Consider the following 17,927-nt stretch of genomic DNA (forward strand, 5'->3'; position numbering starts at 1 on the left):
TTCCACAGATGTTTTCATCACTAGAGTGTGGATTTGATCTTCTCCCAAGATCCACTTAATCTCAGCCCCATCCTTGATGTAACTTTCTCCATTGTCAAAACATATGATTGTAATAGGAGAAGCCATAGAATTCCCTGAAAAAAAATAAAATTATGATTAGTTAATCATGTAAAGAATCTAAGTTGTCCAAGATCTTTGATACATAATCGATACAATAATACAAGTAATACAAGTAATACACTTTCACTTTAGTAATACCAGTCGTTCTAGTAGTTCTTATAAATTTTTGTTTTTCTCGATTTAACACTTATAATTGATCAAGAGGGTGTTATACAACCCACAATATCGTCTACCACTATTGTAATGCATTATTATGGTTTAAAACAGTGCAAAATAAGAAGAAATATACAAAATTGCCCTTAAACATCCCTTTTCATAACAATATACCTAAAACTTTCATTTTTACCTAAAACTTTAGTTTTTCATCAGTTTAAGTCTTTTTAATCAACTAATAATGTGTTACACAACCCAGATTATCGTCTAACACAATTTTCATATTTTTTTCTTTCAAAATCGTGTTAAAAATAGAGAACAATACAAAATCTTCTTCAAACATTATTTTAATTTTTCTTTCAAAACTCTCACGATTTTTACAGCAAAATGTTGATATTTTTCGTTTCACATAATACATAAAACATAAGTAGTATATTATTATGAGAATTTCGTGAAAAAAAAACGTACCAATTTCTTTCAAAAAAATCTTCAAAATCGTCAATGGAGTTAAGAATATGAGAAAAAATCGTTTCTGGTTGGGGAAGAGGAAACAAGATGGGAGAAAGGAGACATGAGGCGACAACTGTGAGAAGGAGAGAGGTGGATTGGTGTGGGGACCGCTTGTTAGGTTTGAGATTTTATGGGAGAATTTATGAGGAAAATTGGAGGGAGATGGTCGACATAGTGGGAAGGGGGAAGAGAGAGAGGAGAGAGGAAAGTGGGGTCTGATTTTGATTTTAATTTTAAAAAATATAGTGGGTATGAGATATTAATATAATATTAAGGGTAAAAAGGAGAAGAGAAATATGAAAAAAAAAAGTGGGGCAAGTAGAATTTTGGTGTGACAAATAGAATACTTTTTTTTCATGTGTGGCTATGGAGAATACTTTCCTATAACCGCTCCCAACCGTCACTACAAGAAACTTCCGCAGACACAACACGATTTACCAAACAAAAATACATGGACGCGTCAAAGAAGGAAGAGATCAAGAAAGGGCCATGGAAAGCGGAAGAAGACCAAGTGCTCATCAACCATGTCAACAGATATACGGTCCGTGTGACTGGAGTTCCATTCGATCCAAAGGTCTTCTTCAACGCACCGGCAAATCATGCCGTCTCCGTTGGGTCAACAAACTCCGTCCCAATCTCAAAAAGTATACAACTTTATCCCTTCCCTCGTCTTCTTCTTCTTCTTCAATCTTGGTTTCGTTTGCTTAGACCTTATGGGTTTTTTAGTAGGTGCAAGTTCTCTGCGGATGAAGAGAGAACAGTGATCGAATTGCAGGCGGAGTTTGGTAACAAATGGGCGAGAATCGCTACGTATTTACCGGGAAGAACTGACAATGATGTGAAGAATTTTTGGAGTAGCAGAATAAAGAGACTCGCTAGGATTCTTCGTAACTCTTCTGATGCATCGAGTTCTAGCAATCCAAAACCTTCTTCTCATCGAAACAAAGGCAAAAACGTTAAACCAATCCAATCCTTATATGCCACTCAGGTATTTTTTAAGTTTTTAAATAAATAAAATATATATTTTTGTTTGTTACGAAGGATTTTTCAGTTTTCAGTTTGTGTGTGTGTGCGTTTTAGTTTCAGAGATTTGGTTTGGTCGAGGAAGATATTACAGCTCCTTCTTCATCTTCCAAGATTCTTCCTTACTCATCATCAGACCAAAATGATCATGAAGCCTTGAGGTTGCCTGAATTGGGTATTAAGTTAGAACATAAGCCATTGGATCTTGTTCTTGCAGAGACGGCGGCGACTCCACTAATGTCTGAGTTTCATAATGCTAATCAGCAAGCGGTTAACTCTAACTCTTTCTCTTCAGAAAGCATAGAGCTTTTGGCTAGACTCGACAACCCTTATTACTACGATATCCTCGGACCGGCTGATTCTTCCGAGCCGTTGTTCGTTCTTCCCCAGCCGGTTTTTGAGCCGTCTCCCATGCCAAGAAGTTGCAGCAGACATGTTTCAAAGGATGATGAAGCTGATGTTTTCTTAGATGATTTCCCCGAGGACATGTTTGATCAAGTTGACTATTCAAACCCGAGTCCTTAGTCCTTAGATTGTTGTTGTTTCTATTAGATTGCTTCCCCCCTGCATGTGTGTGTGGTCTAATTTAACGCAGACTCTAACTAGCTTTGTTTTTAGATGTGCTTCACAAGCAACACTCTTAACTACTTTGTTATGTAATGACAATCCTTGTTTCTCTGTTATTGTTCTTTTGTTGCCAGAAATGTAATTATCTTATTTGACTGAATCAAACTTCGAAAATATATTTCATAATTCATGCAAAAGCAACTCAAATACAACCAGATAGTACATAAACAGAGGAACTAAAGGCAGTTCAATAAACCGGTGTTCGGCTTATGACTAAATCTGGTTCCAGCTTGACCATGACTTAAAACCACTTCACACTTGGTACTGGTGTGGTTTTCAAGGAATGGTACTTGATTCCAGCTTGACCAAGACTTGTAATCACTTCAAAGTCTCCAGCTTTAGCAGACCCTTCTTGACACGAGACCTGTCTTCTCAGTTCAGCACAAGCACAATACTCTACCTCATACACATCTACGTCTTTAAAGGTTGCAAATGTAGTCCTTACTCCTTCCCCTGCACATACAAGTTCTTACAAGTCAACACACATTTTTAACATATGATTAACGAAAGGGATTATCATAGACTCTTTTGCTACTGGATAGAGTGTGAGTACACGTTCCACATAACCAAGAATATTGTTTTGCTTTACCGTGAGTGACTAAGAGCAAGTTCTCTGAAGGGTACTTATCAGCAAGAGTCTTCACCAAACTAAGAAACCGTTCTGTGCATTCTTCCACAGTCTCTTCCCATTGTGGCATCTGAAAGCAGCCAACACGACGCACTTCAGAAGAAGATCATCAAAGTTTCTATGCTCAAAATGCTTCCAAGAAAACAACAAACAGAAAACAGAACAAGACAAGGTCTAGAGAGATCACCTCTTTATAAACAGGATCAATATTATGATCCACCATTCCCTCAGGAAACATAGCTTCAAGATCTGAAATCTTGAATTCGAATTTTCCATCTTTTGGAGCAATCTCAGACCTAATAGCCATACTGTTCATCATCTCACTCAGACCAAACTCGATAGACACCTGAAGCAGACAAGAACCAACCAAGCCACCTTAACTAGTTTATCCCATTACATACAACACAACCATTTTTAGGACAAGAAGCACCAATGATGAATGATCAGAATCTGACCTTGAACTTAGATTTATCGATGGCAAGCACGTCTTTAGAGGAAGTAGCGTTTGGGTTTAAGTCAACGGCGGAGAGAGCGGCGATAACTTCAGAAGCGGTCTGAACGCAACGTATGAAAGGAGAGACGAAGACCCTGTGGATAGGAAACTGGATCTGAGATCGGATCCGTTGACCAGTTTGAAACGCACGAACCAAACCGTCCTGAACGAGAGGAGGGTCCCAAGGTCTCGAAGCTGTATCGAGCCAGAGTGGGTTGATCCTATCAACGCGATCACCGTGACGCATCATCAAGATGTTTTGGTATCCATCGTTGGTTTTCGAATTAGCAGACGACTCCATTGTTGCTCTGATGGTGGTTGGTGGCGTGCCCTACGTTCGATGTAATAGCTTTACTTATACATGACGTAAATTAAAGAACTAAAACATGTGTCTCATTTCATCAATAATATTTTAATATTTTCATATTATTTAAATTATTAACTTACAAAAATGAACCACCGATGTTAAAACAGTGTATTTTTAAATTACAAAAGTCACCGGTCTTTGAATAAAAGACCGTCTTTGATTATTTGTAAATAAACAGTATCATCAATCCCTCCTTGTCATGTTCCTTCCATGGCAGAGAGTACAGAGGTCGTACAGTTTGTTTTTATACATTTTGTAAACTTCAGCATTCATTTTTGTAGTAATATTTTACAATTTAGTAGAAAAAATTAGGAAAAAAAAAACAGTACCAACATGCCCGAATTAAACAGACTAAACCGGAGATTGGCTTGTTACAGGGTCATGTATTCCATGACTAGTAACCACCTCGAAGTCCATAGATTCACCAAACCCATCCTGTCTTCTCAAGTCAACACAACCACAATAAGCTACCGAGCGCTTAGTTGCGTCTTTTAAGTACTTGTAAAGTATAGTACTTACTCCTCCCCCTAAAAGAAAACCTTTTCAAGATTAGAGAGATGTTGGTTTTGATTTTAAACTAAAACGCCCACGATCATATTTACTTACGATGAGTGATTAAGAGCAAGTTCTCTGAAGGATACTTCTGTGCAAGAACTTTCAATACATTAACATATCGTTCCCTGAAGCCTTCCGCAGATTCTTCCCACTGTGGCAACTACACCGAACCAACATGGAATCATGATTCAAATATATCTACATCAAGTTATACTCAGAGAAGTGAAAAACGTGAAGAGTCAGATATAGAGTTACCTCTTTATAAACCATATCGACATTATGGTCAACTGTTCCCTCAGGAAACATAGCTTCAAGATCTGAAATCTTGAAATCAAATTTCCCATCTTTGGGAGCAACGTTACTCTTAATAGCCAATGAGTTCAGTATCTCGCACAGTCCAAACTCTATAGCTACCTGAAGCAGATGAGACAAGGCATTAGCATCTATATTCCTTGAATCAAAAAGTACACGTAAGATGTGAGTTTATATATCTTAACTTACATATATACACGTATACTTCATAGATAAACTCACATATATACATATATACACGTATACTTCATATATAAACTCTAAGCTTAAGATAAATATACTTCATATTTATATATGTATTAATGTATAGCTAGGGCGATATGGTGCCTAACCTTGAGCTTAGAGTTATCAGTGGAAGGGACGGCGGAGAGAGCGGCGACAACTTCAACAGCAGTCTGGATGCAACGTAGGAAAGGAGAGACAAAGACACGGTGAATCGGAAACGCAACCTGAGAACTGATTCTGTGACCGGTTTGAAAGGCGCGAACCTTACCGTCGTGAATGAGCGGTGGATCCCACGGTCTTTCAGCGGTCGAAGCCCAGAGTGGTTCAAAACGGTCCATTCGATCGCCGTGACGCATCACGATGACATTTTGGTGGCCATTGATGTTTGATTTAGCAAACTCCATCTCTTTCTACGTGTGTTCTTTGCACATCTATATGCGAGGGGTATTTATACATGCAGTATATTTTGGGAACGTGCAAGAAATTTTTTTCTTTTGTTAAGAACGTGTAAGAAAGTTTTGAAGGAATTAGACTCTATTTAGTGGAGTCTTATTCCACAATAGGAAATTGCTAGGAAGATATCATTACACATAGAAGTTACTTGTTTTACACGATTAATTAAAGCCACTACGAATTTATTTTATTTTTTTGTTTGTCGATGGAAATTACTACATTAGTTACATTTTACAGTATGCTTTGTAAGATATCATGATATTTATTTATTTTTATTAATTTGATATTATAAATATTTATAACTAAATATGTAGCTATATAATAATAGATATGTAAAATATAGTTTTTCTGTAAAACAAATGTAAAATATAGTTCTTTTTTTGGCATTAATGTAAAATATAGTTCAAATTAACGATTTAACTAAAAGTAATAAAATATGATAAATGAATATTAAGAATGTGACAAATAAACAACATTAACTAAAATTATGGAGAATACGAAAAAATAAGCAAATTCAATTTTAAAATAATAATATAGGTTTCTAAAATAGTATGTGTTATCAAAATGAGATCAAAACCAAGCTGATTGGTAGGTTCTATAAAAGTATAAATTATATACCGACCAAACTGAATCAAAATTATGCCACAATGTAATCAAATTCAATCAAATCAAACCGCATGGGCATCTGGGGTTTCGTCGGTTTCAGTCCATTGATTCCAATTTTTGGATTTTTGGTATTATGTTCAAAAGTTACATTTGGCTTTTAATAATTATCGGATTGGATTCGGTTCGGTTCTTTTCGGATCGGTTTTAGATCAGATTGTAACCAATGTATGAAATCATCCAAAATATATTTTTCAAACCTTAAAATTGATTAAAAATCAATATATATATATATTATTCACAAATCTAATTAAAAATTAGTGAAACTATCTAAACTAACTAAAAATAATTCAAAATAACAGATAAAACAAATTACAAAAATCTTTAAAAAACTATAAAATGTCTAAATTACCTTAGCATGTATTAAAACATTAACATATTTGACTAATTTTAAATATCTTCGGATCCTTGTTTGATTTCTGTTCGATTTGGGTTTTACCCAAACTCCTAAGTTTATAAGTCTACTAAGATATTTTCTTACAACGGTTTGGGTGTTACGTTATCAGTTGTCATGTTATGTTTAATACTAGAGGCGGATGTAGTAAAGACATAGGGGGGGTTTCAAAGCCGTAAGAGCATCATTATTGGAGGGCAGTATACAAAAGCTCTTAGCTTTATTTTTTTTTTGGTCATGAAAGCTTAAAGACAGTCTTTATTTAATGGTTTTTCCCTATTTTTTCTCCTCGGTCTTCTCCCCTTCTCTCTTAAGAGCTGCCTTAAGGGCATTCCAATAATGATGGTCTAATACCCCTAAAATAATCAAATAAATTAAATTGTGCACATATTCTGGCAAAAATGGTTACTCTGACCTCGTTGCCCCCGTTGCCCCCGTTCAATGGTTTCAATTTCCCATTGACACCTTTTGATTATCATTATCCACTACTGAATATTATGAAATCTATTTGGTACTTTTGTTTATTTTAGTTTAACCTTAGTATGATTTTGTGTTATTTTTTACAAATCTAACCAAATAAACAATCTAGGAATGACTCAAGTTCTTCTGAATCCTCTCAAGCGTGGCCCATATAGCTTCTTAATACCCAAGAACCATGAAAACGAATGTGGTTTTATCGTTACGACGTCGTAAACTTGTGTATCAATATTGCCAAGGGCAATTCGGTAAAATCTTAGCAATGGTCTTTCAGACCAGCATCTTCGAAGCTGTTGCAGATAGAGTTCACTTTCACACTCTTTAGTCTTGAACAGCTTTAATGTTAGATCTGTCTCTTACCTCGCTTCAAAGTCTCCTCTCCTTCACATACCCTTCGAATCCCCTCAAAATCCAATCCTCCACACTCTAAGATCTCAATGCCGTCTCCGAGTCCGTACACCAAGCGCCGCTCCGTCGCCGCGCCTCCGTCTGTGTCCCCTCGGTCGTCGAAAGGAGGTTTCTTCTATAAGTCTGTCCTATTCGCTCTGTTTCTCTTCGCCTTGCCTTTGTTCCCTTCTCAGGCTCCGGAGTTCGTCGGAGAGACAGTGCTGACCAAGCTCTGGGAACTGATTCACCTCCTCTTCGTCGGCATTGCTGTCGCTTATGGTTTGTTTAGCCGCAGGAGCGTTGAATCATCACTTGATTCGAGGATGAGGAGCGGTGCAGTAGATGAGTCTTCATTGTCTTATGTATCTAGTTTCTTCTCGGTTTCCTCTGTTTTCGACGAGGATTCTTGTGATTTTAGGAGTGATGAGAGTCGTTTGATTCATCACGTGAGTGCTCGAGCATCTGTAGCTGAGAGAGAATCTGAGTCGTTTAATCAAGTGCAAGCTTGGAACTCGCAGTGTTACCAAGGGAGATCTAAGCTTGTGGTGGTTGCTCGACCAGCTTATGGTCTTGTTGATGGTCGTGTTGTGCATCAGCCATTAGGCTTGCCGGTTCGGAGTTTAATGTCGGCTTTGAGAGATAACGCAGCTCCTGAGGACAGCTCTTGTGATGAAGCTGTAAACGAGGGTTTTGATGAGGTCGTGGCTGCTCCTCCGTCTCCACCTGTTGTTCCATGGCATTCTAGACCTGAAATGATGGCAATGGGTGACAACTATCTTTCAAATTTTCAGCCTCTATCAGTTGATGAAACTCACTATAGGACCTTTGAATCAAGATCTTCTCAGTCTACTGTTTCTTCTTCCTCTTCATCATCACGGACTAGCTTTGAGTCACATACTCGGAACAGACTCGCGCCTTCTCGTTCTGTTTCTCAAGAGTCTTTAAACTCGAATGTGGATGAACCGGTTAAGGAGAAGAGTCTTGAGGGTTCATCACGGTCTAGTTCCCCATCTTTGCCCCCATCTCCACCATCAGTGACTGATGATACGCACAGCCTTGTCTTACATTCTCATCATCATAGTGATGGTTCTTTGTTGGAGGATCATGTAAGGCAAGAATTTGAAGATGAATTAGAGGGGAGTGACTTTAGAGGCAGAAGAACAGAGAAGATCTTCAGCAACAAGGAACTGGGATCTAAATCACTGAAACCGACTGCTGAAAGTTCCCGGAAGGTGAAGAACAAATCTCGCAGATCATATCCTCCTGATCACATCTCAGCTCCCATTACTGGTGCTGATGATTCCACTACTAGAAGGCGGGAACATTTGCTTGAAGACAGTATCAGGAAAGGATCGGAATCTGACCATAACAAGCTGAGGGTCAAGAAGGGACCGAGTCTGTCTCCATCTCCACCATTAGTGATTGATGATACACACAAGCGTGTCTTACATTCTCGGCATTATAGTGATGATAGTTCTTTGTTAGAGGAAGATGAATTGGAGGTGAGTGGACTCAGAGGCAGAAGAACAGAGATCTTCAGCAAGAAGGAGGTTGGATCTAAATCACTAAAACTGATTGCTGAAAGTTCCCGGAAGGTGAAGAACAAATCTCGCAGATCATATCCTTCTGATGCTGATGATTCCACAACTAGAAGGCGTGATCTTGAGCACAAGAGTGATGACCATTTGCTTGAAGACAGTATCAGTAAAGGATTGGAGTTTGACCATAACAATCTGAGGGTCAAGAAGGGACGGAGTCATGAGTCTTTGGAGCTAACAGCAGAAGCTTCAAGCCTGACCATTCCTGCTCTGGATGTACAGTTCCAACTACAGAACGCCAAAGCTTCAAGGCGTTCTTCAAGAGGGGGCCGTGACACTTTACCGGTGAAAGACATCAAAAGAAACCCAGATGTGGATCTAGATCTAGACAAGCCTAGAAAGAAAGATATTCCTAGTGATAACAAGGAAGCGAAATCAAGTAGTCTGAGACGTGAACCACAATCTTGGAGAGGTTCTAGTAAAGTTTCATCTAGAGGGAAGTCTGTGAGGACCATTAGATCTGATCGACATGGAAAACATCTAAAGACAGATGGAGATTCTTCATCTCATGACCGGACACAACCTAAAGCAGAAGGCCACGGAAGAACAAAACCAAGAAAACAATGGAAAGAAGAACTAGCAATTGTGCTACACCAAGAGAAGCTTCCAGAAACTCACGCTAAATCAGAGCCAGAAGATGATGAGGAAGAAGTTACTGAAAAGACTAAGGTAGAGCAACTTCAACTAACCTTAGAGGAAGAAGAAGCTGCTGCTGCTGCTTGGGAAAGCCAGAGCAATGCAAGCCATGACCATTACGAAGTTGATAGAAAAGCTGATGAGTTCATAGCCAAGTTCAGAGAACAGATTAGGTTGCAGAAACTTCATTCCGGTGAACAACCTAGAGGAGGTGGTGGTGGCATTGGCATTATCAGAAACAGCCATTTCAGATGACACACTCACCCATTGCTTCATTACTTGTATTATTGTTGTAATATGATTGATCCAGATGTTGTGATATAATACATCTGTGGACTTATTATGTTTATTTTATCTCCTGAGATTTTCTGTAATAATAACAACAACACAATCAGATTCTGATACGTATGAGGCCACACATCCACCGATCTTGTATCAGTACTCTCGCAGGGCCCATAAGTGAGAAGAAGGAGTGGAGTTCATTGGCCCAAAGAGCGTTGGTACTTGAGGGCAGGTTCTAGAAGAAGGATAAGGAATAAGGGAATAACGGTTCTGTTGCTGAGTCACAGACAAGATCACGTGCGTCGTTGGTCACCAGGAGAGCATGGGATCACGAGCCTTAGCGTAACAACTTTTGTATAAAGAGAGAGATTAGGGTGAGGAGAGAGACATCGATTGTATTGTGAAATCAGTCGAGAGGAGAGTGAGAAACTCCTAAGAAAAACTCTTGTACTCGCTTTCATCAATACAAAGTTCTTTCTTTCTTATTCTCTGATCTTTTACAAAGTTCGATACATCAAAAGTGTATCATTTGGTATCAGAGCCTTCGAATCTGGGAACCATGCCTCCGCGAAAGGATCCTGAGGTTACGGTCGAGCAGATGCAGCAACAGATGAGTCGGATCTCGCTGGTGGAGCAGGAGATCTCTCGTCTGGCGCCGATCGAGCAGACGATGAACGTGATGCAGCAACAACTGGCTGTCATGTTCAGTCGTTGGGAGGTCGAGCAGCAGGAGAAGGAAGCCGAGAGGGTCAAGCTGAGAGAGTTGGAGAAGGGAAAGGCACATCAACCTGTTGACCTTTTCTCTGAACCAACGATCGGAAGCAGAGTTGACGATGATATCCTTCACCGGAGCCCGACGAAGTTTCCGACGCCGTTTCTGATGAGTGAAGACGGTTACTTCAGTCGGAACCACCGGGGTCAGGGATCTAGCTCTCACGACGATCCCCTGCCTTGGCGTCAACCGTCGTGGTCCCGTCGTATGGATATTCCAACGTTCGACGGATCGGAGGTTGAGGGATGGATCTTACGGGTGGAGGAATACTTTGAGCTGGGGGAGTTTACGGAGGACGAGAAGTTACGACTGGTGCGGCTGTGTTTCTCCGGTGATGCACTGTTGTGGTACCGGTGGGAACGCACTCGCAACCCCTTTCGTACGTGGGAGCAGCTTAAGCATCGAGTGTTAACCCAATACTCGACGCTTCAAGATGTCTCCGCCGGCGAACGTCTGTTGAAGATTCATCAGGAAGGAACGGCTCGTGAGTATAACAGAGATTTCATCAATCTGGCTTCTCACGCGCCGGAAATTCCTGAGTCGGTGCTGGAGTTTGCTTACATGAATGGGTTGTTGGGTAAAATTCGTAAAGGGGTGAAGATGTTGGATGCTCGGGGTTTACAAAACATGATGAGAGCTGCGTTGAAGGTGGAGGACTGGGAGACGGAGGAGGCGTTAGCTCCGGTCAGACCTTCGAAGCAGATGTCTAGTGGGCCCTCTCACACGAGTAAGCCCATTAGCGGTGTCCAGGCCCAGACTGTCGCTCAGCCCAAGCCCAAAACTCAGCCAACATTTCCTAATGCGACGCAGAGGGGAGTCGGAGCTAGGGCTGCGACAAATCATGGCCGCCTCAAGCCTCCGTTTCGCCGTCTGACTCCGACGGAAGTGGAGCGATGGAAGGCGGAGGGGTTGTGTTTCAAGTGTGATGAGAAGTTTCACCCCAACCATCCGTGTGCTCAGGCTCAGTTGACAGTGATGCTGCTTCATCCTAATGGCGTAGAAGAAGAGCTGTTGGATGAACCATGCGAGCTGGAGAATACAGAGGAGGGGGTCGCAGCTTTGGTGGCGGAGGTCTCAGTCAACTCCGTGGTGGGGATCTCTTCACCACGAACAATGAAGCTTCGGGGAGTCATTAAGAATAGAGAGGTAGTGGTGCTCATCGATAGTGGAGCCACGCACAATTTCATCTCCTCAAAGCTGATGGCCGAACTGAAGCTTCCTCTGAGCTCCACGAGGAGCTATGGCGTGCTGGTGGCTGGTGGAGTGAATGTACAGGGCAGAGGCGTTGTGGATGAAGTGACGCTGATACTGCCTTCGTGTCAGTTCACTACCAGCTTCCTTCCCTTGGAGTTAGGAGTTGCAGATATCATCCTAGGCGTTCAATGGCTTGATCCACTAGGCGAAATGCGGGTGAACTGGCAACAGCAGTGGATGAAGATCTGTGTTGCTGGCAAGTGGGTCGAGTTGAGGGGCGACTTGAGCTTACACTCTGAAGCAGTTTCATTGAAATCCCTCTGGAAGATTGTTGAGGCGGAAGGGGAGGGAGTTCTGGTGGAGTTTGGCAGTTTGCTAAGTGCTGAGGAGGTCGTTGCATTGACTTTACCGGAGGCGTGGAAAGGGTTATTGCAGCAATATGCTCCTGTGTTTGCAGAACCTACTGAACTTCCACCATCTCGAGGGAAGGAACACATCATCACTTTGGAGGAAGGAGCACGACCTGTCAGTGTTCGGCCCTTTCGATACCCCCAAATTCAAAAGGCCGAAATTGAACGCCAGATCGCGTCCATGCTCGCTACGGGTATCATACAGGAGAGTGGGAGTCCCTTCTCCAGTCCGGTACTCCTCGTGAAGAAGAAGGATGGCAGCTGGCGTTTTTGCGTGGATTACAGGGCACTGAATAAGGTGACGGTTCCTGACAAGTACCCGATACCGATGATCGATCAGTTGCTCGATGAACTCCATGGCGCGCAGGTATTCTCCAAATTGGACTTGCGTTCGGGCTATCACCAGATACTTGTGAAGCAGGAGGACATCCCTAAAACGGCTTTCCGCACTCACGACGGTCACTACGAGTTTCGCGTAATGCCCTTTGGTTTATCAAACGCTCCAGCAACGTTCCAAGCATTGATGAATCAAGTCTTTCGTCCCTATCTCCGTCGGTTTGTCCTCGTCTTCTTTGATGATATCCTGGTCTACAGCCGCACGGTGGCAGAACACAAGGAACACTTGGCGATAGTTCTGAAGGTCCTACAGGCTCAAAAACTCTATGCGAACTTCAAGAAATGTCAGTTTGGGAGCTCGCAAGTGGAGTACTTGGGTCATGTTATCTCTGGTGATGGTGTTGCAGTGGATGGGGAGAAGGTCAAAGCGATGCTTCAGTGGGTTGAGCCTAAAAATGTCAAAGAGTTGAGGGGTTTTTTAGGTTTGACGGGCTACTATCGCAAGTTTGTAAAGGACTACGGGAGCATTGCAAGACCGCTTACTTGTCTGCTACGGAAGGAGCAATTCGTGTGGAACACCGCTGCAACGGAGGCTTTTCGAGCACTACAGCAAGCTATGACGACTGTACCAGTCTTAGCGATGCCTGACTTCGAGCTTCCGTTCGTGGTGGAGTCTGACGCCTCCGGGTTCGGGTTGGGCGCAGTACTCATGCAAAATCACCGCCCTATCGCCTTCTTCAGTCAAGCTCTGACTGATCGACAGCGTATGAAGTCTATCTATGAAAGGGAGCTCATGGCAATCGTCTTTGCGGTTCAAAAGTGGCGTCATTACCTGCTGGGGCGTCATTTTGTGGTCCGTACCGATCAGAAAAGCCTCAGATTCTTGATGGAGCAGAGAGAGGTGAACCTTGAGTATCAGAAATGGTTGACTAAGCTGCTGGGGTTTGACTTTGAGACTGTGTATAAGCCTGGCCTGGAGAATAAAGCAGCAGATGCACTGTCCAGACAAGTCACCCCGCGAGAACTCTTTGCTGTCTCCATGACGACTGCTCTGCAATTGGAGGAGATAGCTTGTGAGGTTGATAAGGATCCAGCGTTACAACAGTTGCGTTCTGAGGTGCAGATGGATGCTACAAAACACCCTGACTACTCGGTTGTGCACGGGAGGTTGTTGAGAAAGGGAAAGCTTGTGCTGCCCAAGACGTCGTCACTAATTGGAGTGATCATGGCTGAATATCACGAAGGCAAACTGGGGGGTCACGGCGGGGTTCTAAAAACACAGAGGAGAATTGGGGAGCTGTTTTTCTGGGAGGGGATGATGACTGACATCAGACGCTTTGTCTCGGCTTGCCAAGTATGCCAACGTCACAAGTACTCCACGCTGGCTCCAGGGGGTCTGCTCCAACCATTACCAGTCCCTGAAAGGGTGTGGGAAGACATCTCTATGGACTTCGTTGAGGGTCTTCCTCGCTCCCGTGGGTTGAACACTATTATGGTAGTCGTTGACAGGCTCTCTAAGTACAGCCATTTCATTGGTCTCAGTCACCCATTTACTGCTACTGATGTGGCTCTGCTGTTCATCCAAGAGGTCGTCAAGCTTCATGGCTTCCCGCGTACAATCGTCTCTGATCGCGACAAGGTCTTCACCAGCGCATTCTGGAAAGAACTGTTTCGCTTGTCAGGGACACGCTTATGCTTTAGCACCGCGTACCATCCCCAATCTGATGGTCAGACGGAGGTGACCAACCGCAGCATGGAGACGTACCTTCGGTGCTTTGCTAGTGAGAAGCCTAAGACGTGGGCTACGTACTTGGCGTGGGCAGAATTGAGTTACAACTCTGCTTTTCACTCCGCGTTGAAGATGACTCCGTTTCGTGCGTTGTACGGCAGAGACCCACCTACATGGATCAAATTTGAGACGGGGTCTACGACGAATGCTGAGTTGGAAGGGCAGTTGAGAGATAGAGATGCAGTGCTGACTCTGTTGAGAGAGAATCTACACCGCGCTCAGCAGATGATGAAGGATCGGGCTGACAAACACAGAAGAGAGATCACCTTTGCAGTCGGAGATTGGGTCTATGTGAAGTTGAGGCCTTACAGGCAGAAAACTTTGGCAAGGAGGCTCAATGAGAAGCTGTCTGCTCGCTACTACGGTCCGTTTGAAATTGAAGCACGCGTGGGACAGGTTGCTTATAAGGTGAAACTTCCTACCGGGGCGAAGATTCATCCTACATTCCATGTCTCGCAGTTAAAGAAAGCCGTGGGAGAGACTGGAGACAGTTTACCCCTGCCTCATCAGTTGAACAGCGAAGGTGAACTGGTCGTCGAGCCTGCAGGAGTGTTGTCTTCACGCATTCATGGAGGTACGGGTCAGAAAGAAGTGCTCATTAAGTGGAAGGATCTACCTGATCATGAGTGTTCTTGGGAATGGGTGTCTGCTATCAAGAAGAGGTTCCCGGGTTTTGACCTTGAGGACAAGGTCAATTTCGTTGGGGAGGGTATTGATACGTATGAGGCCACACATCCACCGATCTTGTATCAGTACTCTCGCAGGGCCCATAAGTGAGAAGAAGGAGTGGAGTTCATTGGCCCAAAGAGCGTTGGTACTTGAGGGCAGGTTCTAGAAGAAGGATAAGGAATAAGGGAATAACGGTTCTGTTGCTGAGTCACAGACAAGATCACGTGCGTCGTTGGTCACCAGGAGAGCATGGGATCACGAGCCTTAGCGTAACAACTTTTGTATAAAGAGAGAGATTAGGGTGAGGAGAGAGACATCGATTGTATTGTGAAATCAGTCGAGAGGAGAGTGAGAAACTCCTAAGAAAAACTCTTGTACTCGCTTTCATCAATACAAAGTTCTTTCTTTCTTATTCTCTGATCTTTTACAAAGTTCGATACATCAAAAGTGTATCAGATTCACGCAGCATGACGAGTATGTTTACTAAGAATACAAACAACAACACAATCAGGTTGAGACATGGCGTAGCACAAGCTGAAGCTGATCCATCTCCGGACCAATCAGGTTCATAACGGAGTTCCCTAAATTAGGAAGCTCGGAAACTGCCATTGTTATTATAGAAGATGATGATTTGTCAGACAGGTATGGCACTATATGCTTCTTCATGTCTTCATGAGATATCTGAAGATGGTTTCCAGAGACGTTAACGAATTTGACCTTTCCAGCTTCGTCTAGAGCTCTCAAACCGATCCAGTCCTCGGTATAGAGCTTGGTCTACACAAAATCCAAAAACAATTGTCACAGCTGCCATTTGAAACGATGATTAAGGGAGTTATTTGGTACCTCTTGTGGTGGAAGAATGGTCTTAAAAGACCCATCAGGATAATATCCAAACCATGAGGTCTCTTTAGGTATCAGTATCGTATCGTGCTCAAACTGAAAATTGATCAAAAACATTAAAAAAAAAAAAGTGTTACCATCAATAAGAAACACTTAGCAGAAAAGCTGGGTTTGGATGAGTGCTAACCATAATAAGCACAAGATTCTCCAAGCTTGAGAACCTCTCTTTATAAGTCGAATTTTTAACTGGGAGTTCGTTGTTTAACTTTGGGAGAAACCTACAACCTTCCATGTAACCCGCAATGTCCTATCAAAGCCTTTGGTTACAACAACAACAACAAGAAGACTATAGATCTAATTCGAAACTTCTGAACGTTTTAACGGAAACATACAGTAGGGATTTTGAGAAAACCGCTAGGAGCCAAATGTTCCTGAAACCCAAATCAACATGTAATACTAAGTTTAACTTCCCATAAAGAAAATCAACTTAGATGCTGGACAATAGTTACCTACCTGCATATAGTCGCTATAGATCTCTGTTTTGATCATACTATCCAACATGATACAAATCCAGGTAACCTATAAAAATCAAGAAAATGTTTTAAGAGAGCTCCATGTCAATGGCGATGTTTATCAAAGAAGAAACCAAAAACTTTTGGAGGGAAGATAGTAACTTACACCACAGAAAGGAATGGATGCAGTGCCAGCATGAGGTCCCCCTATCGATACAAAACTCTTAACCTATATTAAACCACAATAATAATAATAACCATTACAGAGTAAAAGTTAGAAGATATTCATACACATAGGGATGTGTTTATGGAACATACAGGTGGTGCATCATCGCAGAACTCAATGAGAGCTCGACCAATCATGTTACCCTGAGAAAGCCCCACGATGCTGTAACCATCACTCAGCTCAGGCATACTTTTCACCTGCAGTGTCAAATACATACATGATGAAATGGATCTTCAAAAGCAAAAAAAAAAAAACCTTATGCAGTTGATCTGACCTTCTCACAAACAACAGCTGTCTGCACACAAAAAAAAAAGAGACCAAAAAGATTAGATTTTTGTAAAAAGTAAATTATTCTTGGAAGTTGGAACATATAAAGTATATTATCACCTGATCAAGAAGAGGCATGGTCCATGAGTCCCATGAGCCACTCCCAATCTCCCTGAATAAACATTAATAACGGATTAAACACAAAATTTGAGGCAAAAGAGTGAATAAATAGAGAAAATAGAGAAAAGACATACAAGCAATAGCCTTGAGAAGAAGACCAATCACTTAATAGCTCCGTGAAATGTTTCACACCTGAATTACTGCATTTATCCCCAATTCCTGCAGAGATAGAAAAAAAAGACAATGTTTCACTTAATTTTCCAGAGATTTAGGAACTCGCAGACCCCTAGAAACACTCTAACAAACTTACCATGTAGAACTATGAAAGGAACAGACGAAGCGACTGTAATGAAAGTGCAGATTAGGGCAATAATAGTAATCGCTGCCTTATGAACAGCCATTCTCTAGGACTTCGGGTGTGGGAGACTAGAAGGGTAATCAAAAAGATTCGTAATCTCTCCGGTACCAGAACGATCTCCGCCGGCGAATTTAGTTTCGTCGCTGACTGATCGTCGCACAGATTTTTTTTTGTTTGTTTTGTTCGATGAGATAAATAAAACTATTGGTAGTGGTTGTTCTTATTAGTAGTTGAGCACGTGTGTAACACGCGCTAAGTGAGTTAGTTGGCTTTTAGTTAGTTTCTCTTTATCCCCGCTTGGATTTCGCGCGTGGAGGAGTGATTTTGACAACAAGAGTCCTTTTCTTTTGAAGATATTGCTTACACGAAACATATTTAAACTGGTCTGATTCGAGTTTTGTCGTACTTTCTGGAAAAATGTTGATAAAAACGTTCTTATAGTAACCCAGTATTCTTTTGCATCAGCTACTCCTGCCTTAGTATATTAGCCTTGAGAAGCTGATGCAAAAGATGTAACTGGTCATGGTCGTA

At 42.0% G+C, this 17,927-nt stretch overlaps 3 protein-coding genes and 1 pseudogene across 3 annotated transcripts; 2 read left to right on the top strand and 2 right to left on the bottom strand.

Moving 5' to 3' along the window:
* Positions 1-1,234: 1,234 nt before the first annotated feature.
* Positions 1,235-2,489, top strand: LOC108814584 (transcription factor DUO1-like; annotated as a pseudogene).
* Positions 2,490-2,529: 40 nt separating this feature from the next.
* Positions 2,530-5,432, bottom strand: LOC108815530 (uncharacterized). Its single transcript, XM_018588105.2, has 8 exons — positions 5,121-5,432; positions 4,732-4,890; positions 4,528-4,636; positions 4,279-4,448; positions 3,517-3,885; positions 3,249-3,407; positions 3,023-3,131; positions 2,530-2,886 (listed from the first exon to the last, which is right to left on the bottom strand). Exons 1-8 carry the CDS (start codon positions 5,415-5,417, stop codon positions 2,675-2,677), a joined length of 1,584 nt encoding a protein of 527 aa, XP_018443607.1. The 5' UTR covers positions 5,418-5,432; the 3' UTR covers positions 2,530-2,674.
* A 1,856-nt stretch (positions 5,433-7,288) lies between these two features.
* LOC108816826 (uncharacterized) lies at positions 7,289-10,014 on the top strand. The gene has a single exon (XM_056990653.1). It carries the CDS (start codon positions 7,438-7,440, stop codon positions 9,874-9,876), a length of 2,439 nt encoding a protein of 812 aa, XP_056846633.1. The 5' UTR covers positions 7,289-7,437; the 3' UTR covers positions 9,877-10,014.
* Positions 10,015-15,430: 5,416 nt separating this feature from the next.
* LOC108814474 (uncharacterized) lies at positions 15,431-17,598 on the bottom strand. Its single transcript, XM_018587056.2, has 11 exons — positions 17,349-17,598; positions 17,173-17,257; positions 17,039-17,090; positions 16,926-16,946; positions 16,744-16,848; positions 16,592-16,654; positions 16,427-16,492; positions 16,306-16,344; positions 16,101-16,220; positions 15,917-16,009; positions 15,431-15,847 (listed from the first exon to the last, which is right to left on the bottom strand). Exons 1-11 carry the CDS (start codon positions 17,437-17,439, stop codon positions 15,581-15,583), a joined length of 1,002 nt encoding a protein of 333 aa, XP_018442558.1. The 5' UTR covers positions 17,440-17,598; the 3' UTR covers positions 15,431-15,580.
* Between the last annotated feature and the right edge of the window lie 329 nt (positions 17,599-17,927).

Source organism: Raphanus sativus, chromosome 7 (assembly GCF_000801105.2).
Source record: "Raphanus sativus cultivar WK10039 chromosome 7, ASM80110v3, whole genome shotgun sequence".
Taxonomy (NCBI): domain Eukaryota; kingdom Viridiplantae; phylum Streptophyta; class Magnoliopsida; order Brassicales; family Brassicaceae; genus Raphanus; species Raphanus sativus.